The sequence below is a fragment of the Zea mays genome, chromosome 1 (assembly GCF_902167145.1).
Source record: "Zea mays cultivar B73 chromosome 1, Zm-B73-REFERENCE-NAM-5.0, whole genome shotgun sequence".
NCBI lineage: Eukaryota > Viridiplantae > Streptophyta > Magnoliopsida > Poales > Poaceae > Zea > Zea mays.
In genome coordinates this window covers 87,879,192-87,905,851 of record NC_050096.1, presented here as the reverse complement: position 1 = coordinate 87,905,851, position 26,660 = coordinate 87,879,192, and the positions used below count along the sequence as shown (strand labels likewise).

The window sequence follows — 26,660 nt, the reverse complement described above, 5'->3', positions numbered from 1 at the left end:
ATTGCCTTCCTGGAATGGACTCAACGGCTCCTAGCTGCCTTGGGGCTATAAAAGGGACCCCTAGGCGCATGGAGGAGTATACCAAGCATTCTCTAAGCATTCCTAAGCACCAAGACTTCGATTCCGCGCATTTCATTCTTTGTGATAGCAACTAGAGCTCCATTTGAGTTGTGAACTCACCGGGTTGTGTTGTGAGCTCTTGTTGCGACTTGTGTGCGTGTTGTCACTCTGATTTTGTGTCTTGTGTGTGTTGCTCATTCCTCCCTTACTCCGTGCTTCTTTGTGAACATCAAGTGTAAGGGCGAGAGGCTCCAAGTTGTGGAGATTCCTCGCAAACGGGATATAGTAAAGCAAAGCAAAACACCATGGTATTCAAGTGAGTCTTTGGACCACTTGAGAGGGGTTGATTGCAACCCTCGTCCTTTGGGACGCCACAACACGGACTAGGCAAGTGTTGAACTTGGCCGAACCATGGGATAAACCACTGTGTCTATCTGTGATTGATCTTCTTGTGGTTATCGTGTGTTGCAAAGACTCTTCTCTAGCCACTTGGCATTCTTGTGCCTACTCCTAATCAAGTTTTGTGGCATTAAGTTTCAAGTTTTACAGGATCACCTATTCACCCCCCTCTAGGTGCTCTCAGAAACCCTAGGTGACACTGGGGTGTCACAGTGCTAGCTGGCCTCTAATTCTCTGCCTTGATCCATCGACAGCTATCACACATAGCCACATGCTCTGCGATTTCCCTCTTCATTCCGTACCACCAGAATTTCTACTTCAGATCTTGATACATCTTCTCACTTCCAGGGTGTATAGAATAAGCTATCTCATGAGCTTCCTTGAGGATCAACTCTCGAATAGACATTGGGAACACACAAGCAGTCTTTGAACCATATCACACCTTCTACATCTTCCCGAAAATCTTTGCCTCTATCGTCTAGAATTAGTCGTCGAATTTCACTGATCTTCTCATCATTCTTCTGCGCTTCTTTGATTTCCCGCTCCAAGGTGGGTTCTAACTCTACTGTTACTCCTCGCATATTGTTCAGAAACCTGAGACTCAATTTGTCAAACTCTTTAGCCAACTCATAAGGCATCGGATGTGCGACCATTAGATTGACCTGACTCTTCCTGCTCAAAGCATCTGCCACTACATTCGCTTTGCCTGGATGGTAATGAATCCCCAATTCATAGTCTTTGATCAACCCTAACCATCTTCGTTGCCTCATATTCAGCTCCGACTGAGTGAATATGTACTTCAGACTCTTGTGGTCTGTGTAAACATCACATTTCTACCCATACAGATAGTGCCTCCATGTATTCAGTGCGTGAACCACTGCTGCCAACTCTAGGTCATGGATCAGATAATTCTTCTCATGAACCTTCAGCTGTCGGGACAAGTAAGCCACAACTCTTCCCTCTTGCATCAACACGCATCCCAAACCAGTGTAACAAGCGTCGCAATACACCGAGAAGGGCTTATGCACATTAGGCAAGACTAAGACAGGCACTGTAGTCAACTTCTCTTTCAGCGCTTCAAAGGCTTCTTGGCATTTCTGGGTCCACTAGAACTCCATCTTGTTGCCTAGCAAAGTTGTCATCGGTTTCGCAATCTTCGAAAACCCTTCAATGAATCGCCGATAATATCCGACCATTCCAATAAAGCTCTTGATTCCTCGAGCATCTGTTGGCGCTTTCCAGTTCAGAATATCTGCCACTTTCTTCGGATCCACAACCAATCCTTCTTTGTTGATTATGTGACCCAAGAACAGGACTTCATTGATCCAGAACTCACACTTTCTCAACTTTGCATACAACTGGTGCTCTCGCAATCTTTGCAATACCATCCTCAAATGATCTTCATGCTCTTCTTCGCTTTGAGAATATATAAGAATGTCATCAATAAATACCACCACAAACTTGTCGAGGTAATCCATGAATACACTGTTCATCAGATTCATGAAGAAGGCTGGTGCATTTGTTAGGCCAAAAGACATCACAGTGAACTCATACAATCCATACTTGGTAATGAATGTCGTCTTTGGAATGTCTCAAGGTTGAATCCTGAGCTGATGATAACCTGACCTCAGATCTATCTTTGAGAACACGCTGGCTCCTCTCAACTGGTCGAACAGATCTTCGATTCTGGGCAAGGGGTACTTGTTCTTGATTGTGACTTCATTCAGAGCTCGATAATCGATACACATCCTTCTGGTGCCATCTTTCTTCTCCACGAATAGGATAGGAGCGGCCCAAGGCGAGGTGCTTGGCCAGATGTAACCTTTCTCTGACAGCTCGTTAATCTGCTTCTTGAGTTCAACTAACTCTAGTCTAGAAACTCTATAGGCTCTTTTAGAAATGGGGGCGGTGCCAGGAAGAAGCTCTATAGCAAACTCAACTTTCCGCTCTGGTGGCATGCCTGGCAAGTCTTTCGGGAACACATCTGGGAATTCTGACACAACCTTGATAATCTCGAGTGAATCTGGCTCCTTGCTATCAATAGCCATCTGATAACAACTTCCTTTCTTTGGCTCAGGTGGGGCTAACTCGGTCACCACTTCCTTTCCTAGTGGGGACATCAACTTAATTGTCCTCTTATCACAACTGATAACTGCCTGATACTTATCTAGCCAATTCATCCCTAGGATGACATCTATTCCCTGAGTACCCATTACTATGAAATTAGCGGGAAACACTATCCCCCTTATTTCCACGCTTACATTCAAGCAAATGCTATCGGCTCGAATTCTACCACCGACTGAGTCAATTTGAATGGGGGTTGACATGGTAGTGATTGGAAGATTATGTGCTTCTACCCATGATGTAGTTATAAATGAATGCGTTGCTCCAGTATCAAATAACACTTCTGCAATATGGGAGTCGACTGGGAACATACCTAATGTCATGCCAGGGGTCTCCTGAACTGCTTCAGCCTCCAAGTGGTTCAGTCTCCCATGGTTATAGCGTGGCTGAGAGCGGTTGCCTGCTCCAGGCTGAGACACATTCTGCTTTGCTGGGGCGCTAGGGCCTGACTGCTGCTGGGCTGCCTTCTTCGGACATTGCATCACCCAATGGCCTTGCTCTCCATAGTGGAAACATGCCCTGGTTCCGCCTTGAACTGGTGCTGCTTGACTGTTCTGCTGGTTTGCTGGGGCAGGGAGACGAGGTGCCTGCTGATTCTGCCTCTGGAACTGACCTCCTCCTGACTGGTTGTTCTGGCGATTCTGCTGCTGGTGTTGGGGGTACTGCCTATGAAACTGTTGCTGCTGAGGTGAGCGCTGGTTCTGTCTGAACTGCTGAGGTGAGTTGCCTGAGAAACGAGGACGATTGCTGCTTCCAGGTTGAGGTCCACTGATCTTACGCTTGTGATCCTCCATCTCCTTGCGCTTCTTCTCTGTCATGATCGCTCTGTCAATCAGGTGCTGAAATGTGGGGAAGGTATGATTCATCAGATGATACTGTAGAGGGTCGACTAAGCCTCTCAGGAAGCGATACTGCCGCTTGGCATCTGTGTTGACATCCTCAGGAGCATAGCGGTACAGCTGCAAAAACTTGTCTCGTTACTCACTGACAGACATAGGCCCTTGCTTGAGTGCCAGGCACTCCTCCTTCTTCACTGTCATCAGACCTGCGAGAACATGATACTGGTGGAAATTGCCTCTAAATTCCTCCCAGGTGATGGTGTCGGGGTTGGCATGGGTGGCGAGATAAGACTCCCACCAAGACTAGGCTGCTCCTCTCAACATACGGGGACCATACAGAACTTTCTCCCTGTCATCGCACTGAGCGGTGTGCAACTCCCGCTCCACAGTGCGCAGCCAATCTTCAGCATCCATAGGGTCAGAAGAATGAGCGAACATTAGGGGAATGACCTCTCATGAATTCAGCACGTTTGTCCCTGGGCATCTAGGGCATCTAAGGCTGAGGTGGTGGCTGCTGCTGCTGCTGCTGAATGGCGGCCAGAGTCTGACCGATGGCTTGAACTGCCTGAGTCTGCATCAAGAACATCTGCTTGATCGTCATCAGGGGTGGGGGTGGCAGTTGCTGTTGCTGGGGTGCCTCATCCTGCTGAGCTGGCCGCTCCTACTAAGCACGCCTTCCTCCTCTGCGCCTATTTTCTGACATCTACAGAATGCAATCACACATTAGAACTGATCTTGCAAACCTTGCAGCATAAGAAAAGAGTATAGAATCCTTCGACAATTCTGAACAGATGAACATCTTCACTGATCTCCAACACAGACCAACATAGCTTCTCAAATAAAGAGGAAAGTAGAATAAAAGGGCTTCCCAACTAAGTAACTAATTTTATTAACACTTAACAGGTAAACCAAAGTGCAGGGGAATGCCTACACCCTGGCGACAGTCATTACAAAGATCCAAATCCAGCATAGTTCATCATGACAAACATAAAGGCATAGGATAAGCAAACTACCCTGTCTAACTAAGACTAACTAAGCGTAAGACTGATGCTAATACTATAGCTTCTATATATATATTCGTATTAATTACAAGATCTGACACTTACGGTCTATGGTTCTAAATTTATCCTGGTCCTGCAGTCGGGGTCAGCATAAGTCTAGTGTCCACGCCGAGGTGAGCGGTACGGGTGCTGAGTCCCGACGGGAGCGGGGGAGCCATCCTCTAGGTGACGACGTTCCGCGTGCTCAGCCCGTAGCTAGGCGATCTCAGCACAAGCCCTACTCAGCTCGTCTAGTGCATGGTCCAGCTCCGTGTTTAGCATGGCGGCTAGGTTGACTGTGCTGCTCAACTTAGGATTGTCCTCACCAACAGGTGAGACAATCATGCCTCTTGTGCTGCCAGATGGACGGTGGGGGTAATACTTCAGGTTGAGACCATCGGATACCCCGCCGAGCACTGAGCAGTAGTGCGAAAGCGCACGCCGTGCGACATCTTGCATGGCCGCCTCGGCTGAGTCCCGCTCAGAGATGGAATAGTGTTCTGAGCAGACCTCCGCACCCCGCAGACTGTTCTCCGGACGGCGCACCAAGCAGGTCGCCTCCCAACGGTCCGGGTAAATCCCGCGACTGTGCTGGAAGACCACACAGCGATACTCGATAGACCAAGTACGTCGGTCGAGTGCCTGGCGTAGTAGGGTGTCGAGCGCATCGTGGAAGTGACACCCGCGAGCAGCGTCACGAGTGATGGGTCGGGCAACCCATCCTCCCAACTCCTGGTCGACAGAAAGGTCGGTGTCGTGGCTCGAGCTGCTGTCGCCACCTCCGTCGTTTGGGTCTCCTCCAGCAGCTACTCCAGCGGCTGGGGCGCTCAGTGGTGGTGCAGGGGGCGCCTCTAGCGGGAGCACAGGGGAACAGCTCCTCACAGACTCTATCTCCTGCTGAAGCGAGAAAGAAGAGTCCTACTTCTCCAGCTCCTATCGTCGACGCTCCTGCTCCTCGTGCAGACGGTGGTGCAGACTCTCCAAGTGGCTAGACTGACCAGTCACTGGACGGCGAAGCGGACGCTCCGCGAGACGAGAGGGTAAGAAGGGGATGACAGACTTCCGTGCAGTGTGTCTAAGGCGAGCCATCTACAAAAGACACAGTAAGCATAAGAGTGAGAACAGAACTAATATGACCAGCAAGTAGACCATAAATAAATGAGGAATTAGAGTAAAACAAAATTTTCAGCCAGTTATAATAATATATAGTAGAACATAGGTTTGGTCAATGTGACCAACTTTTGAAGGGATACCAAAGTCAAGGTGATAATAGGGGTCTATAATCCTTAGAACGACCATTCTACTCTAGGTTAGCGGTTCTACAGTCAGCACGACTTTGACACCACCTATATCACACCCGGTTTTAGAAGGCAAACCGAACGCGAACCATGTATATGCTAGGATCAGCAATTCACGTACACAACAGTTACATAACTAGACATCATCACACCGTGCTCAAATAATAGTATAAAAGAAGGTAATAGTCGATTACATCATGATGTCCGAGACATCCACATAGTCTTTAAAAATAATCAAAGTGCGGAAAAGAAACGTAGATACACACGGCCTACACAGGGAGCCGACTGGGGGTTTGCCGCTAACCCACGCCTAGAACTCATCGTATTCTTGGAACTCCTGGAAGTCCTCCTCCACGACTTCATCTTCACCTGAGCAGTGGTTGCAATGCTGACAACCTGGGGGGTTTGGTGTGTAAAGCAAGGGAGAGTACACATCAACATACTCAGCAAAATGTCCCGTTTGGCTGTAGTGGACTAGCTTTATGTGGAGTTAAGTCAAGCAGTTGCTTTTAATTAGTCAGGTTATTATTTACTAGTAGAAAGCCAGATTTTAGCATTAACCCAAGTTATTAACCCGATGTATCCTTTCCAAACAGAAAGAATACCACTTACCAGTACCATAAGCATAATCATAACCATCATCCTCGTCACCACCTGTAAACCATACATCTCTGATCAAGTATCTCTAATCAATGGAGCTCCCTTGGCCGCTCATAACCGCGAGCACGGCTGATATATCAGTTTCATAACACTCTGCAGAGGTTGCGCACTTTACCCACAAACTGTGATTCCCTCTTGCCTTGGGCCGGTCAAACCCTTAAACACTACCAAGGTGAATAGGCAGGGTCTCACTACGTAGCCTTTATAAAGATTTCCTAGGGCTGTAGCCGCCCGTTAGGTTTCCTAAATGCACCGAACTCCTCCCCAAGGGGCGAACCAACCTTGGCAGAGCGAGCCGCATACACCGAGCCCCATTAACGGTACGACGGCGAAGCGAACTACACCCCAGTTCCTCTAATTACTCAGCTAAGGGCGTCCCACTCCACCCTCATGGTTGCACTGTTTTCCCGGGCGGTCATCCAACGAACAGGTCCTTATGGAGAGGCACTCGAGAAACAGCTCGAGTCCCGTTAAGGGCCACAGGTACCATCATCATAATCAAAAGGGAAAACAACGTATCATAGATATCTCATCATGTTCATTGATTAATGCGAAGCACTAGCATAAAGCTAAACTGAAATAACCCAACCAGAATAGGTAAACAAGGACAAGATAGACAAAAGTTAGTCAATCCTTAGGTATAAACTGTGTAAATGCGGGGAGTGAATTATAAGAATTTGTGGACATAGATGGGTCAAGGTACACTTGCCTTCACCAACCGACTGCTGCTCAGGGTCTTCACCTGCAACTCCTTCGGACTCCACCAACTGACCGTTATCTATACGAGTTCAAACATACATTCCACACATTTAATACAAAAGAACAGTACACCATACAATGGAATGCAATAAATAAACAGACGATCGACACAGGGCTCGCACTTACGACTAAGCGAGAAAGAGAAAGTAACGGTCGAGGCTACGGTCGAAGAGCGATCACGTTACCCAATTATAAATTAAACTACTCGTGTAAACATAATGGTATTAATTTGGCCATTGCGTTAAGCATAGGGTGAAGTCATGTTCCATATTAAATTATTATAAGCAGATGAAGGTGAATTAAAGGAAATGGTTGCGCGGCGAGACGCGCGACACAACATTTAACCTGAATTAAGGAATAAACGACTCATCGAGTGACAGAGCGCTCAACAAGACACTAGCAATAATTATAAAGAGACGTTAGGCGTCGTGCGACGAAACGCACGACGACATACGTCAACTGAACTGAGTTTAAAACGAAATGTCGCGCGGCGAAGCACGCGACACAGATCATTAACAAAGATGAACTTAAATTGAATCGTCACGCGGCGAAGCGCGTGACACATCACATTAATAAGGATGAATTAAAAATGAATCGTCACGCGACGAAGCGCGCGACGCAGCACATCGACTAAACTAAAATTAAAATGGATTAAACTGAGAGTCGAATGCCGCACAACTACGGTCGTGCGCGCGAGAGCACGCTGCGCGCGCCGGGGGCACGCGAGCCTTGTAGGCGCGCGGGGCGCGAGACCTCCGGGGCGCGAGGGCCACCGGGGCACGGGCACGGGCATGGGCGCGGGCAGGGGCGCGCGAGGGTGCGGCCAGTGGGGCACGGCCTCCGGGGAGCGGCGCGGGGGCACGGCCGAGGGGGTGCCAGGGGCGCGGGCAGGGAGGCCACGCGGGGAAGAAGAAGGGGAGGGGAAGGGGAAGAGAGAGGGAGAGAGGGAGAGGGGAGCTCACCTCGGGGATCCAAACTCCGGAGATCACCGTCTCCAAGACCTAGGGCACCACGGGGAGAGAGAGAGAGTAGGGAGAGAGGTTGCTGCTCGGGAGAAATCAAATGAGAGAAAGAGACCAGGGGAGGGGGCGCGTATGGGGAGGGCACGGGCGCCAGGGGTGCGCGGGCCGAGCTGGGCCGGGCCGGGCCGGGCTGGGTCGGGTTGCACTGCGGGTCAAAACCCCGTGGCACGCACAACCACAGATCGGAAAATCAATTCGCGAAACAGAAACCGAAACAAAAACTAAGCAACGGACGCGATTAAGCACGAAATCAGACAAGGAAATATGATTCGACATGATGCAACACTCTTGTCAACTTAGGTTTTGTTTACACATGACACAGACACCAGTCGCTATATTGCTTTGAAATTGGGAAGAAGGAGCGAAACAGGAAGAGAAAAGAGAGTAACGCCTGAATTTGCTGTGAGTAAAAAGAAGAAAAAATTATACCCCCAAATTTAGGGCGTTACACATGTTGGAAGGATCGTGATATTGTTCCAATCCGTCGTAGTGATAGTGATAGGTCTATACAAAAGGTACGAGATACATTAGCGAGAAAACAAGAACAACAAATAAATACTTATCCACAAAGCAAAAAACATACCGATATGTGTGTTTGGTGTTTGTGTATTGCATGTGCACCTCACCGTCGGTTTCGGTAAACCGACCGGTTTACCGTTGGTTTTCACCGGTTTTGTAAACCATGGCTGACACTCACGGCGACTAAATTTTAACCACGATCACATACAAGTTGTTTAGATGCTAGTTAGAGATATTAAATATAGTCTAATTATAACACTAAATATAAAGATGAGAACTAAACGAATTAGACAATGATCCGCTTTCGTAGTGCTACAATAAACATTTATTAATCATAGAATAATTAGGCTTAAAAATTGTCTTGATGTTTAGTCTTTAGTTGTATAATTAGTTTTATAATTATAATATATTTAATATTCGAAATAGTCATTCAAACATATGATGTGACACAAGCTAAATTTTAATCTCTATAATTAAACACCGACTAGGCATGTCAGACTATTCTAGTAAGTGCAGGGCTTTTATTTCATTGTCTATTTTAAATGTTTTTTTTGCTTTTTTAACAGTGTATCTGTAGTTTCGAAACAATATTTTACGCGTCTATTTATGTCCACCGATGAGAACAACCTCAAGAAGCCATTTTTTGCTTAATTGCCCATATCAGTGGCCACCGCCAAAATCGTCTACTCTTCATCCTTCTTGCCGAATTAGAGCCGCGTGCTGGTCTTGTGTGCTAAGATGGCGGCACCGATGTGTGTGCCCGTTTGAGCACAAGCATGTGTTAGAGAATTTGAGGTTGATCCAAATAATAATTTCTATAAATTTTAAAGGCTCACTCACACATGTAAGCTATTACCACCTTGCTAATGTAGGTGGAATGAGGCTAACTTAAATAATTAAGATGTCTCTACCCGGTTGAAGCCTTTGGGAGAGGAGAAGGGAGAATTGATGCGAGTGCTCGCTCACCTCGTGAGGCGGGGCAATGGGCGTGGGTGCACGACATGTGCGTGAATGGTCCGATGATTTCTCGCTTTCGACCCTACATGTGTGTGACTTCATTTTGCTACTTGATACTTTTGCATGCATGGAGAAAATTGCGCTGGCCTGCTTTGGTAAGCAATTATTCTCGCATTAATTGTGATTGATTGTCATGTTAGTGATGTGATTACACAGCTAATTACTTGTATGTAGAGATGGCAATGGGTACTCGTGACCCAATACTCGATGGTTATTTACTCTATTAGGGTATGTATATATCCTAAATGTTCTACCTATGGGTCTCTTATTGGGCAAAAACCTTCACCCAATGAGTAACGAATACTAGAACGTTCTGCCCTCACCCATACCCGTTAACCCGTGGGTGTAAAATACCCGGTATAAACTTAGGCCAAAAGCATGAACTTAGGCTTTAGTCATCCATCTCTTTAACTATTTAACAACCTTTTGGGCGATAATGGATAGCAAGCCTTCTCCAACACCCTATGATCCTAGTCTGGTACTTTGAAAGAATAAAATAGTAGGAAAAGATCATCTGAGATACTCCTAGATTATTAGCGCTTTGATGTATCGAGCTAGCGCAACTCACCTTGACATTTCATTTGTTGTAAGAAAGCTGAGTGGTTTCTCAGCTAATCCAGGAAATTATCATTGGTGTAGTATTGATCGTGTAATGAGCTATCTGAAGGGTACAATGAGTCATGGAATTCACTATTCAGGGTACCCAAGTGTACTTGAAGGATATAGTGTTTCAAATTGGATTACAGATGCTGATGAGATGAAGGCCACTAGTGGATATATATATTCACATTGGGTGGTGGGGCTATCTCTGGGAGAACATGTAAGTAGACAATACTTACAAAATCTACCACAGAGGCAGAGCCCGCGACTCTGGACACAACTTCTACGGAAGCTGAGTGGTTAAGAGAACTGTTGATGGACTTACTTGTGGTTGAGAAACCAATACCTACCATTCTCATAAACTGTGAAAATCAAACGGTGACCACGAAGGTGAAGAATAGTCAGGATAATATGAAGTCCAACAAACATGTAAAACATAGACTGAAGTCTGTCAGAAAATTGCAAAGCTCCAGAGTAATAGCTATGGATTATATCCAAACAACTAAGAACTTGGCATATCCCTTCACCAAAGGACTATCACGTACTGTGATCGATAATGCATTGAAGGAGATTGAACTAAGACCCATGTGAGTTAACCTCAGTGGTAACCCAACCTATGTGATCGGAGATCCGATGAATCAGAATATGAGAAGAATAAGTTGTTGGTTAACGAGAGAGTACACCTTACTTCTAACCAACTCCATTGGAGATATAGTACTCTCATTTATGTAAGGAAGGTTGTCTTAGGCTTAATGTGTTCAGAGGCTTTATAGCAAGATACTGTCGTATAGAGTATTTTTGTAAGAACACACCTATGTGAGCTCAATTGTTGGTCACAATTCATCGGATTTGGGAATTCCTAACGAAGCTCATGAAGAGACACAAGAGTATGACCTATACGCTCCACTCACGGGCTAGGCAATTGGTAGCCTAGTATCATTTCAGACGTCAAGTGAAACTTGTTCACACTAAACTGTCAATCCAAGGCTTAGTCCATTGTGCAGTTGTGGATGAGCCTAGATAGTCATTCTAGGTGAATGTTCAACCTTAGCCGGTCTCCACGGAACATCCGATATATTAACAATACTTTGATACAGGGAGGATGAAATGTGCCTCTAGGATCTGGTGGGGGATTGTTAGAGAATTTAGGCTTGGCCCAAATAATAATTCCTATAAATCCCAAAGTCCCACTCACACATGCATGGTATGGTGGGAACTTTAGTACCACCTTGCTACTCCAGGTGGAGTGAGGCCAACTTAAATAATTGAGTTGTCTCCACTTGGTTGAAGCCTTTGAGGAGAGGAAAAGGGAGAACCCACGGGCGCACGCACTCTCGCCTCGCCTCACTGGGTCGGGCCAGTGGGGCGGAGCAATGGGTGCGGGTGCATGACATGCACGTGAATGGTTGGTGATTTCTCGCTTCCGACCTTGCGGGTGCACGACTTCCATTTGCTACTTGGTATTTTTGCATGCATGGAGAAAATTGCGCTGACATGCTTTGGTAAGTAATTATTTTCGCATTAATTATGATTGATTGTCACGTTAGTGTTGTGATTATGTGGTTGATTACTTGTCTATTTTGCCACGTCATGTGTACAAATTGAGGGCGAGACGTCGTCCTCAATACATACTCTCTCCTCCTCACATTAGCGTGTTGCACTGCCTTCGTCTTCTCCATCCCGCTGTCGACGTGCCATTGGAGTTGAGAGAGCAGGATCTCTGATGCCTACGTCCCCTCGTGTACCTGCACAGGGTAGGGGTCGTATCAGGTTTTTGGGAAGCGATGCCGCGATTGCTCGCTGTTCGTCTGTTTCCTCCACACCGACGTCATCATTCCCGCCTTTCTACTTCCCTACTTTTGTGCAGTTCTAGCGCCGACAACCCCACTGTGAGAATGACTATACTTCATATGTGGTTCATTCTCGTATTTCAGTCGTGCTCACGGTCAAGAACGGCTCAGACACTCACATGATTAAATGATGAAATTAAATTAAATCGAATATGCATTGTATTGTGGGAATTTCATTTATGATCATTTATTTAATTGGAATGGTATTTACTTATATTTAGTAATTGCTAATAAAAATTTGACCAACTTAATTAAAAGATAATGCTCATCGTCAGCCACATTCTTGATAAGCCTTACACTACATTTTTACTCTAGACTTGCTTAGCGATGACCGTATATGAGCTCACCCTTGCTATAATCACAACCTAGGTCAAGAGCATGTACAACAAGAGGAGGATTATGAAGATGAGTTCGGAGAGGTCTACGTCATCGTCTCTCTGTCAACTGCGCCTGTGGAGAAATTATCTTAGCTCGATATATTTTATTTAATTATTTTTGTAAAGATATTTCGTTATATAATTAAGATTGTGACATTGGTTTCTATACACTGAGTCGTCATATATGTGAAACTTGATCCTGACACATATATGAGATGCATCTGGATATGTTTTTACATCTAGGTGTGACATAAGTGATATCAGAGGATAAGTAGCACACGATGAGAAAAGATCAGAGTAGCAAAGGTAAATAGGCAAATGTTTATCCAATTCTATCTAGGCTACGTCCTACAGTCAACATTGCTCTGATACATCTTCTGTCATATCTAGATTAAAGGACAAATCCAGATGTGACAACTCATCACGACGCCGTCACTCCTCGCACGAAGATTGTCATATGGCACATGTAAGGAAAATGGACTAAGGTTTATTTGATAGTTAAGTTTTTGGTGTTTGATGATCAAACATAACCATTTGGACTAATATTATTTACTAGTATTTTTTTGTTATAGTTGAGATGATTCGAAGTGAATTTAGATGAAGGCAAAAGAGTGATCTAAAAGATCTACACCTTAAGAAAGATATTAGAAGGCTTATTGAAGATCTACAATAATATGTAAGAGTCAAGACACAAGATAGAATCAAATAAGACACAAAGATCATGAAAAAACAAAATGAAGAAATGGTTTAATATGTGTTAGACTGAGGTGTGGAATCGTCCCGAGGGATGTGCAGGACCATACTATTGAAGCCAACCCTAACCGGTGAAGAACATGGCATCAGACGCAATCATCGAACTATCCGCCATGAGAGCATTCGACCATACGGTCACACTGATTTATATCACAATAGCGTCAGACTATAACTCTTTAGATCATCGGTCCATTACGGAGAGTTCAACGATTCAATGTCTAATTTATTTAAGGACATCCATTGTCGTGATATATCGGCCAGTATAATGCCATCTATATCGTCCAGTATAATGCCATCTCATCAATTATGTTGTACTCATGCTGACACGACATACCCAACTTGCGGCCCAAGCACAACACCCAATGACAAGCGCATGTGCCAGCCCATTGTGATCAGTCCATTTGATCATCTACAGTTTTTGTTTTTGATGCTCCCTAAAAGGAGTCTTCTACTGTAAGTGAAGTTATAAATCAACTGTTTATGCATGTGTGGTTTGTGTGAGTGCGTCTGTGGGTGCATGCATGAAACTGTATAAATAAATGAATGAGGCTTAAAACTGGATTTATGTTTCGGGGAGAAAACCAGACAAAATATGTGTATGTAAGGGCTAGTTCGGAAACTCAAATCTCCTCTATGATTAGAGAAGATTAGGGGAAAATAAACTAATTTCTTTTTCAATCCCTCCAATCACTGAGGGGATTTAAGTTCCCAAACTAGCACTAATACTATATTTGTGCCGCCGTCAGCTAAGTAGAAACATGTTTCTGTTCGGTCTTGGATTACCACTAAGACCTAGTTTGGATATTCTAGTATTGACCTAAATCCACATGTATTGAGTATTGAGATGGATTTAGGTGTAATTTGAACTAATTACATCCAAATCCACATCAACACATGTTGATTGAGGTCAATACTTGAGTATCTAAATAAAGCCTAAGATAAATTTTACACTCACGAATAGCCAAACGAATCAGCCAGCGAAGGATCCTTTCATGTTTCAAGAGAAGCGAATCTGTAATCTGTATGCCGACGCATTGACATCTAGTATAGTACAGTAGAGCTTTCAACGAGAAACTGGAGAAGCATATTTCATATTTGTATGATTGTATCCAGTTCAGGAGCTCTATTCTTGTCTGAAGTCGTTTCCATCTATTTCGATTCGCTGAAAAAAAGAAAACAGTCAAAGTTTTGCTGAAACTTAAACAACATAAGCTTCCCGCGTTCTGGGTATAAGTAATAAAGATAAAGAGAACACATCCTGTGCCCTTTACCAACCCGATCGCAAAATTATCAATGAATAATGAATTCATTCTAAAATATCTTTGTGACGGAACGAGAGGGAAAATATAAGATTCTGTAGCCTTTTTTTAGGGGAGCGAACTGCAGTTCTGTATCGGTTTGTAAAAAAATAAGTATTCAGCAATTGAGCATTAAGAATTTACCTCAGCGCTAACTCAGCTTCTTGCTGAACTTTACGCAGGCTTACATTCATATATAGTCCCTGCAGCAATAAGCTCATCTTAAGAAATCATTCAGATAAGCTATTAGACTAGAAATAGAAGTTTGGGGGTAGAATAAACCCGAAATGAAACGAGGGGCTTTTTTGCTCAAATTTTATCTACTACTAGCAAACATGTCTATGTGTTACATAATTTAAATAAAAAAAGCTATCCAACATTGGAAAACAAGACAGGAATGGTACATATATATTTATGTTTTATCTTTTCTAAAAAAAATAAAGCTATACTTTATTTTATGATGACTATGACATCCACAATGTCTTATTAAACATGTATCAATAAGCCCATGATATAATTTTTCTGACATTGGAAAACGTGGAAATATATACTGTTAAATGACCTCTTAACTTCTAGTTTTCATACTACCCATGGATTAGTACAGTTAAAAATGGAGTTCCTTGACTTCCTTACCCATAAAAATCTTTATTTTAAATTTCTAATTAGAGACAGCAAAGAGTTAGTTGCCGACGTGTCATCTGCCCCCTGGTGATTACGACGGGAGACCTCTCTTGATTTTCTAAGAGACATGTCAGGGATTACACTAGTATATGCCAGCTTGAAAGCACGTTTATTTAGATTAATCTGGACAACAAACAACTCAAGATTTCAGATTACAGTTTCATTAATTGGACCATCGGTTAACCAGGTTCTAATAAGATAAGTTTTGTCCTAATCAAATCAAAACTGCATCAACAACTGGTGCGAATTTTGTTTCTTAGTTATATATATATATATATATATATATATATATATATATATATATATATATATATATATATATATATATATATATATATATATATATTATAGAATGGTCATGGGTTCAAAGGCCTATGATGTTGCATTTATTCTTTGTTTTTGACATTATGGAAAAAATATAAGAAATTGGTATGGGAGGTACTTGGAACGGGGAAAAAAATAGACGGGCGACAAGGGTGAGTTGAACGGAAAAAATGCGGACAAACAATGGGGCAAAGTGGTATGATAGTGGCAATCTTTGTTTCTTAGGGAAGATCGTATGGTAGTGGGAATCTTTGCTTCATAGGGAAGGGCCAAGGGTTCAAAAGCCTATGATGCTGCAATTATTCTTTGTTTTTTATATTTATGGAAAAACATAAGAAACTGGAATGGGAGATCCTCATAACAGTAAAAAAAACAGACTGGGGCGATGGTGACAGGCGGACAGAAAAAAACGCAGACAAACAACAGGGTGAGTGGGTGGATTGGGGAAAAGAGCAGGTGGACGACGAGCAAAGAAACGGATTGCGCTTTAATATTAGGAAGATAGTTGGTTCTTTCCACTTTCTTGGGGAAACATGATTGAAACTCAAGAATATAGTACTCTTTCGAGCTTTCAAAACTGAAACAATTTTCATAAGTGTGCAAATTTTAGCCTCTGTTATATATGGTTGAGAGTAGTATAGAGAAAACATCAGTAAGTTTGGTCTCTTCCTTCTACTTTCCTCCTAATGTGCCCTTAAGTAGCATAGCTTTTGTTATAATTCTTTATTTAACTCCAATTGATATCAACTGGATTATGAACAAAACAAGAGTATTGTAGAAAATATGCATAGCATGTTTCCTTACACTGGTTGTATGAATTGTAGCTCCAGTAGTCATGTTAATCTTTTGATCTGGCACAAGCTGCATATCCATCTTCTGCAACACAACTGCAAGTGCCACTATTGCTTCTAGGAGAGCAAATTGATCTCCAACACATTTCCGAGGACCCCCACTGAATGGAATAAACCTGGGAAAAATATGTAGCAGGAGCATGGCGCAGTTCAGTCACATTTGCCAGTCAACAAAAACTAACCAGATGCTTAATGGAAATATGAAACGACAGGATAGAAACGATATCTCACAAAGTTGTATTCTGACCTGAAATCTGTGTTTGACTCATTTGGAACAGGTCCCTCTAAATCAAACCTCTCTGGAATGAACTCATCTGCTCTATCCCAAACCTTTACAGAAGGAACAAATAATTAATAGTACAATGCAAAAATCTGCCAAGTGCATGTTTAGGCATTGCTACCAATGGATGACAACACCATATGAGCAGACTCCAGCCATAACAAAAGCATAGGCATAGCAAAGCATGCTTCAAATGGTAGCAAATGATGATAACTATATAATATAACTATTCATCTAAGTTCAGTCTTTTAGGGCCTATATGACAGCAAAATAGTATACTCAGTGCAATAAAATTAATGTTCGTAAAACAATCTTATCAGGGAAATTGATAGAACAATGCAGCTAGCATCAAGATTTGACAGATAGACTAATATACGATAATTTGTAATTTTCTTAGTAAGCCTACAGCAACTTGGAAACGGATGCTCCATATAATTCACAAAATCAGACACACATATTCAACATTTCACAATGCAAAGCATTTACTTTAAAGAGCTCAAATACTGCTAATTGTGCATGATTCATATTCAGATGGAGAAGTACCTCTGGGGACCTGTGTATATTGTACACAGATATCATAATATCTTGACCAGCCTTAACCTTATAGTTTCCAGGAAGAACATCATCAACTATTGCACGCCGTAACAGCACCTATCAGTAATTAGTCCATGAGTCAACAAAACCAATTATAAAGTTGCATGTCACTAGCACAAGAAATGTACAGGAGGGTGTGGATACAGCCGCATAGACTCATTTATACAGCGCATCAAGTACTTCAGCTCCTTTACATCCTCATATTTGGGTAGTCTACCTTGTAGAACACGATCTACTTCATCTTGAGCTCTCCTCAGTGCAGTCGGATCCTTCAGTAGTGTAACACTGAGCAGTCAACATATTAAAGTGACAATTTACGTAACGCATTATTTGTCACTTCGGTTGATACATGGTTACTGCAAGCAATATAGCACTACAGGAGTACCTTACTGAGAAGATAGATTGTCCACGTCAGTACAGAGCCTGTTGTTTCATGACCAGCAACTAACATTGACAAGAGATCATCACGTAATTGTACACTGCTTACCTGGACAACCAAAAAGCATGTCAACTAAAGCGGTCAAACTTGCAATAAACAAAATGCATGCTTTGTAAAATGGTGAAATGGAGCACTATATGGCACTGCATGCAAACCGAGCATGAGAAGTTTAGAAACAGAAGCACAAGTAGATTTTTGCGTTGTCGAACTTCAGCAAAACATGGCAGAGAGCATGACTCACAAGAACAGAATCTTCTCTCTTAGTAGTGAAATGATACGCATATCTTTCGCGTGTTAGAGGGGAAAAAAAACAAGAATAGAGATATAATTTTGCACATCAGTTTTAGTCTTTTGTCACAGCTTTTCATAAAGCAATGGAAAAGAAAGGACCAACTACTCCAAGCAATCACCTTTATATGCAAGCATAATGTGCTGCTTCTAGTATGTAAAGCCTCATCATCTAAACTTATAGAGAGAAACAGCTGATATAGACTTTAAGGCCGTCTCCAGCAGCTCCCCATATCACATCCCTTTTTCAAATTTCACGCTGCAAACAGTGTCATCAACAGTATCGCGTTCCATATTTTACACGATCTACCGAAGACAGCCTAAGTGCACATTCAGAAGGGGGAGGTGATACACTAAAGTTGCACTGTTTTCTAAAAAAACTGTGTGTGTGTGTGTGTGTGGGGGGGGGGGGGGGGGGGGGGGGGGGGGGGGGGGGGGGGGGGGGGGGGGGGGGGGGTAGCCCCCGTCCATTATATACGAAGACAAGACTTTCTCATGCAGGTCGAGAAGACCCTGAACTTCTGACCCACCCATACATAGTAGCACTGCAGCCCACGTGACGACACTCTAGCTGATCTAAGTAGTACCCCTCAAATCCTGAGTTCGACCCCCCATGAGAGCGAATTTCAGGTTGAGATTAAAAAAAATCCCCTCGTTTGTCCTACACCAAGTTGCACTGTTTTTCATTTAGATGAATGCAGTAATATGTTCTATGCTAAACATATCTTTTTTTTTCCTGAAGATACTTTAAGCTGAATGACACCAGGTTACAAACTGCATCCCAATCAACAATTGACACTTCAGGCAAGGCAGCAGAGCTAATAAAGCAACATTTATGAGCTGGGCAAACAAATCCATGGTGTTAAAATTCCATGAACCAGCAGAAGGATAAATCGATAATCAAAGCTATCATCAGGCAAATGTTATGGAACATCAACAGCAGTCAATGTCAAATTATTTTCATGATGAACATTCAGCTTCATATAAGTAGAAATTGTGGAAATCAAAGTAAAAGAAGCAAAAAAAAAAGAATATGTTCATCACCTCATCTCGGCTAGCAAGTAGGAAGCGTAGAATGCTAGGATCCCCTTCGTTTACATATTCCTCACCCTCAATCTGTTCATTTTCAGCTTCCACTATTTCTTTACACTTCATAATCAGCTCTTCAACAGTGTTCCTTATAATCATAACCGCATTCTCTGCTTTTATCTGTCTTGGGATTATCTTGCACAAGAAACCAACCTGTGATAAATAAACAAGGATCATATCAAACATCAGTCAGGTGATGTTTCATTTCCGCTAGTTAACTAGGAAACATAGGTGAGACTAAAAAAATAGAAGAATGAAGTTAAAGAGGAGCCAACCTTCCAGTATGGCAAAAGATCTGTAGAACGAAGCTCTGCTTCTTTGAGTGCAGTATAAACAGCATCAATGACAGGACTATCTGTTGTGAGGGAATCAAAATTGTAGTTGAACAATGATAAACCAATCACATCCAATGTCAACTGAGAAAACCTCGCTTCCATATTGACAGGTTCCCCACTCAAAGCATATGGCTCAAGTTTGTCTATTAGTCTCTCAGCACATTTACAAAATACCTTGTCCACGATAATGGACAGAAATCTTTTGTGCAGGGAAGGCACAACAGCTCTGCGTCTCACCTAAAATACATACCAGCTTTGCAGTAAGATTAAGGATTAACTTACAGTCCAATTGAACTTAGCTCCAAACTACAATCGTGCCGCAAATATGCAAGGTATCCTGTGTGTTCGAGAACTTTTGTTGTTTTTTCTTCTTCTTAATATAATTATACGCAGCTCTTTTGCGTATTCGAGAAAAATATGCAAGATATAGCTGCAGCAAAAGAATAGATACAGCCCTACCAATTTATTGCATTACTAGTACCATTTATCAAATATACGTCAGGAACCTATACATTATTGAATATCATGAGGAACTAAGGGGTTGTTTGGTTTGAGGAATCACTCCATCCAAAATAAGATGGTGAATCATGGATTTATTGCTCAAATTTGGTGGGATGACCAAATTTCTCATATTAGTAATGAGGTGATAATGGATCAGCTCATTCTATTCCACGGACTAAACAAAAAAAAGGAGAGAAGATGATGGACTAGCTCATTCTTCAAACCAAACACCCCATAAGTACCCTCGCGTCACTCTCTAAGCGCTCTATGCATCCACTCCCATGTCGCAAATTGAAATGACCCATCTTCAACCTAAACTGTCTATAAATCGTGCGGGTTCAAACTGCATATAAGCTAAACCGAGTAACCCCACTTCTGCTGATCTGGTCTGGTCTGGATTGGGTGGCGGTTTAGCTGGTTTTGACCCAATCTATGAACTGATCTACAACCATACAATTCTTCCAATCCGTTACAGAGCCTTACGACTGTGTTAAGACATTCCATTCTCTAAACAATATTAATAAGTAACTAAGAAAGTCACTGAACTAAGCATAGAGCAGGAAGAGAGACAGAGAACGCACCGTCCATAAGTCGCCTTCTACATAAGTCAGTAGTGTAGACGTCCACATTTTCTTTGGTGCACGGTTCTGCCTTTGCATCGCATTCTGCCTTTCTGCGCGACGCGAGCCCACAAACCAGTCCCCCGCTCCGGCAGCCCGCGTGCCCCGCTCCCCCAGCCGCGGGAGCAGCGCTAGCTTCCATCCATGGCTGCCCGCGCGCCCGGCTCCCCTTTCCTTGCGCGACGCGAGATCGGCGAGATTGCCCACAAATCGCGGGACGGCGTGGCAGCCTTGCCCCGCTCCCCAAACAGCGTCGGCTTCCCCCGCGCCCCACTCCCCCTTTCCTTGTGCGACGCGAGCCCACAAATTGCGCCAATCCATGGCAGCCCGCGTGCCCCGCTCCCCCAGCCGCGTCCCGCTCCCCCCGCATCCGCATAGGTCCATTCCCCCACCCCGCCGTCGCTCCGTCTCGTCCACAACCACCCCCTTCTTCGCCCACACTCTGCGACCGCCCCGCATAGGTCCATTCCCCCACCCCGCCGTCGCGATGCTCGGAATACTGTCGGGGCCGATGCCCGTGCTCCACGCCTCCCTGGGCGCCCTCGCCCTTCCGCTCATGCCCACATGCCCCTTCCGCTGCTCCACCTCCGTCGGGCCCTCTCTGCCCGCGTCTCGACCGCCACCGACGGCGTCGAGGGCAGTCCCGGCCCTGTCCGCGTCCACAGGGACTGGAATGGCAAGACGATGTTGGGCCCCGGGATGGGCACGCAGCCGGGCAGGCGCACCGCCTCGGCAAGGTCCCGAAACTCGCCGGGCATGAAGGAGGCCTGCTCGGGGAGGTGGAGGACAAGTGAGAGCGCATGGAGGTTCATGGGCATGAAGAGGCACCGTGCGGTCACGCTGGCGTCATGTGCAGCGGTGAAGAAGGTTATCCCGAACTGGTCGGTCACGAACGCGACGAGGCGGGTGGTGTCGTGGAGCTCCACGAGCAGGCCCGCGAGCATCGAGAGTGAGCGCGTGCACTCCTATGTCATGGGCGTCTTGAAGGCGGCGGCGCGGGGCAGGTCGGAGTCTCGGAGAGGTCGACGGGCGGCATCACCCACGAGGTGACGGACGGCGGCAACGACGCGAGAACTGTTTATTCTGATGTCAGTGATACTAGCACCGCATTTACCAATCCATTCCCTTCCCTGGGAAACAACAAGTATCTATTACAAATAATTCTTAACATGTGTAGTCTATCATTTCATTGTTTTCTATTTTCTTGCAGTGAAATTTGGTTCGCATGTCTAAAGATGTTACAGTTTCATTTATATTTTGTTTTAATTTCACTTATGTAGGAGTTGCTGGGGACTATTGGATTAAGTGGCACAGCCTGATCTATTGAGCTTGGCCCTTACCTGCAGCACTCTATTAAATTTCTTTTGAGCATGGTGGTCTTTGAAGCATGACAATGGCTGCTGTTAGGTTTGGTAAGTTTGATGCCTTTGGATAGACCTGCACTCTTTCAATTCGTCAAGTTACAAATACTTGCAGGAATCGACCCTTGTAAATTCTTTCAAGAAAAGTTCCTACACAAATACCAACCTATCACAGTTCTATTCAATTCAACACCAACTCGCGCTGCGTGGCCGACGCCGCGGACGCAAAGTTGATGAGCATGGTCGGGATGTCGCGCCGCACCGCAGGAGCTTGGCCAGCTCCGCCAGCGGGATCAGGTGGCCCAACCCTGGCGTGGCCAGCATGGTCACGTGCAAAGGCCCGGGCTTCTTGCTCGATCTAGGATTCCCGGTGTTGATCTAGAGGGGCCTTTTCTGAGTGGTTCTTCTCACGGCGGCGGGTTGTCTTCTGCTCACAGTCACCATGCCATAGAGTTTTGCTTGCAAGTGTGGTGCGTTTTGTACGCGTGCAGAGGATTGCTGTTTGTGTAGTCACACTTTGATTTTATTGTTTGTCTATATAGCATGGCCGGAAATCCAATGATTTGTGGTAATAATTCTAGAGATAACTACTCTCACTTGACCAACTCTCTTATCCATCGATGATCTGAAAAGTCAGATCTCTTTCCATTGTTCAAATTTGGGATATTAATTCTCGAGTGTCGATTCACTTTGTTTCCTTTTGTGAACAGGTTCTGGACCTCGTCGGGAATGCTATCATGAACAATAATAAGACAGGCATCATATTGCTATGTCTATGGTTATTGTTTTTTCAGTTTTGCTCTTTTGGGTTCTTTCGGGTGGGGTAAAAGTGTGGATTCATGTGCACATTTTTTGTTTTGGGGGAATTTATATTTTTTAACCATGAAAGGTGAGAAGGTTGATTATGACAACGGTAGGGACTGTCTGAGCAACCATATTGATAATAATTCTGATTAGTTTTTTCTAAGAATCGTTAAAATCAGCAAGTTCTTTTAGGATCTTTGAATACTTTTGGTTCACGAACTAACAATTTATCTTCAGGTTCCTGTTCTGGAGACTCCTAAGAGCACCTCCAAGAGGCGACCAAAATGCATCCCAAAACCTAATTGTCGGCTTTGAATCGAAACTAACTGGACCTTTCCGTGTTCTCTTCTGTAGCAATGGAGCACACAGCCAACAGTATGCAGTTCTTTATCTCAACCTTCAACTAAGTTGTGCCCTGAGAATTGTTTTGTTACGTTAATGGGAAGAACAATTCTTTTTTCCCTTACAACACAAAGGGGAAGATAGATAAAATGCATATAAGTTCTATAGAAGGATGAGCTAGAGCTAACTCAACGTCAGCTAGAACTGTTGATAAGGTGTTCCCTGGAAACTTGTGTGTTCCTGGCAACCTTTAAGCATCTGTAGAATCACTTATCATTTGTTTTCCTAGCAACATGTGTGTTCATTTGTACCTGTATCCCTATTGTCTGATACTGAATCAACAGAAGGGGAGGGGCTGGGGAAATGAGTCAGCCGAACAGCCTTCGGTGGCCCAATACAGCTTGTTGTAGCCCAGTTTTTAGTTTTAAAAATTTTCAGGGAAGTTATTAACATTCTGGTGTAGGTTTACATCTTTTTAGGAATTTTTTTCTAACAGCCCCCAATCACAAGTTTTGGCGAACAATTTTTAAGGGAACTTTTGGAGTTGCTCTAATGGCCATGTTTTTTAGAGTAATGCTATTGCACGCTATGGTATATATATCCATGCTTTCCAATTTAATTATTTCTTGTTTTTTCGCTGCTGACGACATGTCTCTGTTTCTTTTCAGTTGCTCGCTTGAAGGATGACAACCCTCTTTTGGGGTCTTCTCGTATTGAACAAGTGGCTGATTTATCGAGTGTGTGTAGACTGAGGAAACAACTATCTCTCTCTATACCTTTAAAGCGTGATTTTTGTTGAAAAAATGGAGGATGCTAGGATCAAATCGTGGTCGTTTGGATCAGAGTGCCCATCCTCTACCTCTGTAGCTCATGTTTCTTTGTGTTATACAAAAGATAGATCGGTCAAATATGATATATAAATACCGTTGCAACGCACGGGCAACTAACTAGTAAGTAACTAAGAAAGTCACTGAACTAAGCATAGAGCAGGAAGAGAGACAGAGAACGCACCGTCCATAAGTCGCCTTCTGCGATGGCGAAGCCGGAGCCGAAGAGGAACTCGGAGACTTCAGCGACTAGTCCCTTAGCGTAGCGCGAGCCGTACCCACGCAGCACGTGCCTGGCGACGGCGGGGTCGCTGACGATGACAAAGTCCTGTGGCCCCGCGGCAAGGCGGTACACGGGCCCTTCCTCGCGGAACCACTTGAAGAGCGGCAGGAAGAGCGCGCCGCCGAGGAGGTCCCGCACATCATCGAGCTTGGCGGACGCGACGGGGATCCCCGAGTCGTCGCCGCCGCTCCGGCCGACCGCGCGCGAGAGAGACGTGAGCCAGTCGGGGCTCGCCCACGGGGTGGCAGTAGAGGGCTCGTCGCCCCCGCTGCTTCCGCTTCTCGGCGGGGGCGGGCGGACGCGGACACGGACGTGGACGCGACGAGGAGGCGGACGTGGGGACCACGGAGACAGCGACGGCGACGGCGACGCGGCGATGGAGGGGGAGGCGAAGACCGTGGCAGGCATCGCCGTGTGCCGGCCGATGCCACCAGACCAGCTAGGGTGTGGCCGTTTGGGATTGGAGTTGCCGAGGTGGTGAGAGACGCAATTACGGAAGGAGGGAGAGTGGGGATTGGTGTGAGAGCCTGAGAGGAGGAGGAGCAGCCGTTGGCCGTTGGAGGGGAAGGGGGAATTGGGGGATATGTTGTGGTGGGCCCCCGAGGAAGTGGTTGGGAAAGGGAAGTGTCAGTTCAGTTGTCAGGCTATTCGCAACCGTTACCTCTAAATTTTTTCCTCAATATCATTTTTCCCTCTATTTTTTCTCCTATTTTTTAATCTCCCGCAGCGGTTTCCCCTAAATACTCCCCTATACTCCACTACAACTATAAAATATTATTTTCTATATCAATTATCAATTTTTTTTACTAACAATTACTCGTGGACACACAGCATAGTGTTTAGAGTGATGAACAGTGACACGCTAGATCTGGGGGAGAGAGAAGAGGGCCGACGCATATGGACGCTGTAGGGGGCACCGCTGCGGTCGTAGAGTGCCTATAGGCGGCATGCAAGGGGAGGAGCCTGCGTAGGGGCTGCGTTGCAGACTTGCAGTTAGTCTCATGGAGTGGAGCCCGTGAGTTTCCGTTAAATTTTGCAGTGGCTTTGGACTAGCAGTCTTCCTGATGTGCGGTGTCACGTAGGCCGCGGCGTCGGCTACGATGCAGCCCAGCATACAATACGGCCCAATACGAAAGATACAGATATTAGACAGCAAAACCAAAGAGTTTTCATCCATAAAGACTCTGACTTCTGAGACAGCGATTTTCTGAACATAGGATGCCCTGCCCGTCATTTTTACCCAAAGCCTCCGATCCTTGCGGCGGAGGTATAGCGGCAATATTCTCGCCGTTCGAACGGAGACGAGGCGCCGAAATGTTCCCGTTCGAACGGCCTGACGAAATCACGCGCCGAGCCGCCGAGCACTCTTGTTAAATTTTTTGCTAGACGTTATTCCTTAATATGGTGGCCTGTTATCAGTAATACTTTTTTTCTTATTTTGGCGAGAGATTAGAGAGAAGCATGTTGCATGCGTTGATGTCTATTCGACTATTCCGTTTGCCAGGCACCAGTGGATTGTTTTCCTTTTCTTTTTTTAGTATTTCTTTCTTTTTATATCTTTTTCCCTTCTTCTCTAATTCTTCTAGGATGGCAATTTAACTCACAAATCTGAAATCTGACGAGTGTGAGTACGGGTGAAGATTCTGACCCGCTGGTGCAATCCGCACTTGATTTGAAGTTTCCTTGGTGTGGATGCGGGTTTCTATTTCAACCCGCGGGTGACCCACACCCGACACAAAATTTGATTCATTCTTTATTTTGCGCAAAAATGATTAATATACAATAGTAATTATTTTTTAATAAGTAACTTGGCTAATGATTCATAAATTTTTGTGTTGCTGCTAAACATGAAAAGGCTTAAACTCTGTAAATATAACTTAATTACTACCGGTGTTGGAGACTTGTTCTCAAATACTATGAATTAAGAACAAGGCAACACAAAATATTAAACGTTAATGCCCTTCGTTCTACAAAACATTATTTCACTTAGAATATAATGATCTTCAGACGAAGGTCATGAATGATATACCTTCATCATCGCAATATGTGTTAAATAAAAGAAGAAGCGTATGATATATAGGAAACAATCATAAGTGATCGTATAACACTGTTAATTCACTCTTATTATATAATCATGGAAAAGCAGGAACAATATTGAATTACAAAAGTACCTTCGGCTTGTCAGAAGGCAAAAGAGTACAAGCGTGACGCAAAAGCAAATACCAGTCAGCGTGAACAGTACGGGTGTACTGTTCATCTATTTATAGACACAGGGCGCAGCCTGTGAGAAATTACACTCGTGCCCTTTACACTTATTATTGACTTATAGACAAATCTATGAGGACTAGATAGCATTTTCCCTTTAAGTCGGTTCCTTTTTTCGCGATTGAGCCGAAGCTCCCTTGCGCGTAGCTTCGGAGCAACGG

The 26,660-nt window shown here is 44.4% G+C and overlaps 1 protein-coding gene across 1 annotated transcript; it reads right to left on the bottom strand.

The window, feature by feature from the left end:
• Positions 1–13,857: 13,857 nt before the first annotated feature.
• Positions 13,858–24,821, bottom strand: LOC103637620 (carotene epsilon-monooxygenase, chloroplastic). Its single transcript, XM_008659899.4, has 10 exons — positions 24,136–24,821; positions 19,437–19,733; positions 19,117–19,314; positions 17,731–17,832; positions 17,474–17,614; positions 17,295–17,402; positions 16,719–16,801; positions 16,425–16,587; positions 14,760–14,818; positions 13,858–14,479 (listed from the first exon to the last, which is right to left on the bottom strand). Exons 1-10 carry the CDS (start codon positions 24,640–24,642, stop codon positions 14,467–14,469), a joined length of 1,671 nt encoding a protein of 556 aa, XP_008658121.1. The 5' UTR covers positions 24,643–24,821; the 3' UTR covers positions 13,858–14,466.
• Positions 24,822–26,660: the final 1,839 nt, after the last annotated feature.

Bases quoted from the DNA above. Each gene is read 5' to 3' on its own strand.
- LOC103637620 (XM_008659899.4), bottom strand. From the start codon at position 24,642: ATGCCTGCCACGGTCTTCGCCTCCCCCTCCATCGCCGCGTCGCCGTCG. The intron at 19,315-19,436 runs GTTGGCTCCTCT...TATTTATCACAG, and splicing joins ATCTTTTGCCATACTGGAAG to GTTGGTTTCTTGTGCAAGAT. The intron at 17,615-17,730 runs GTACTCCTGTAG...ACACTACTGAAG, and splicing joins CAATCTATCTTCTCAGTAAG to GATCCGACTGCACTGAGGAG.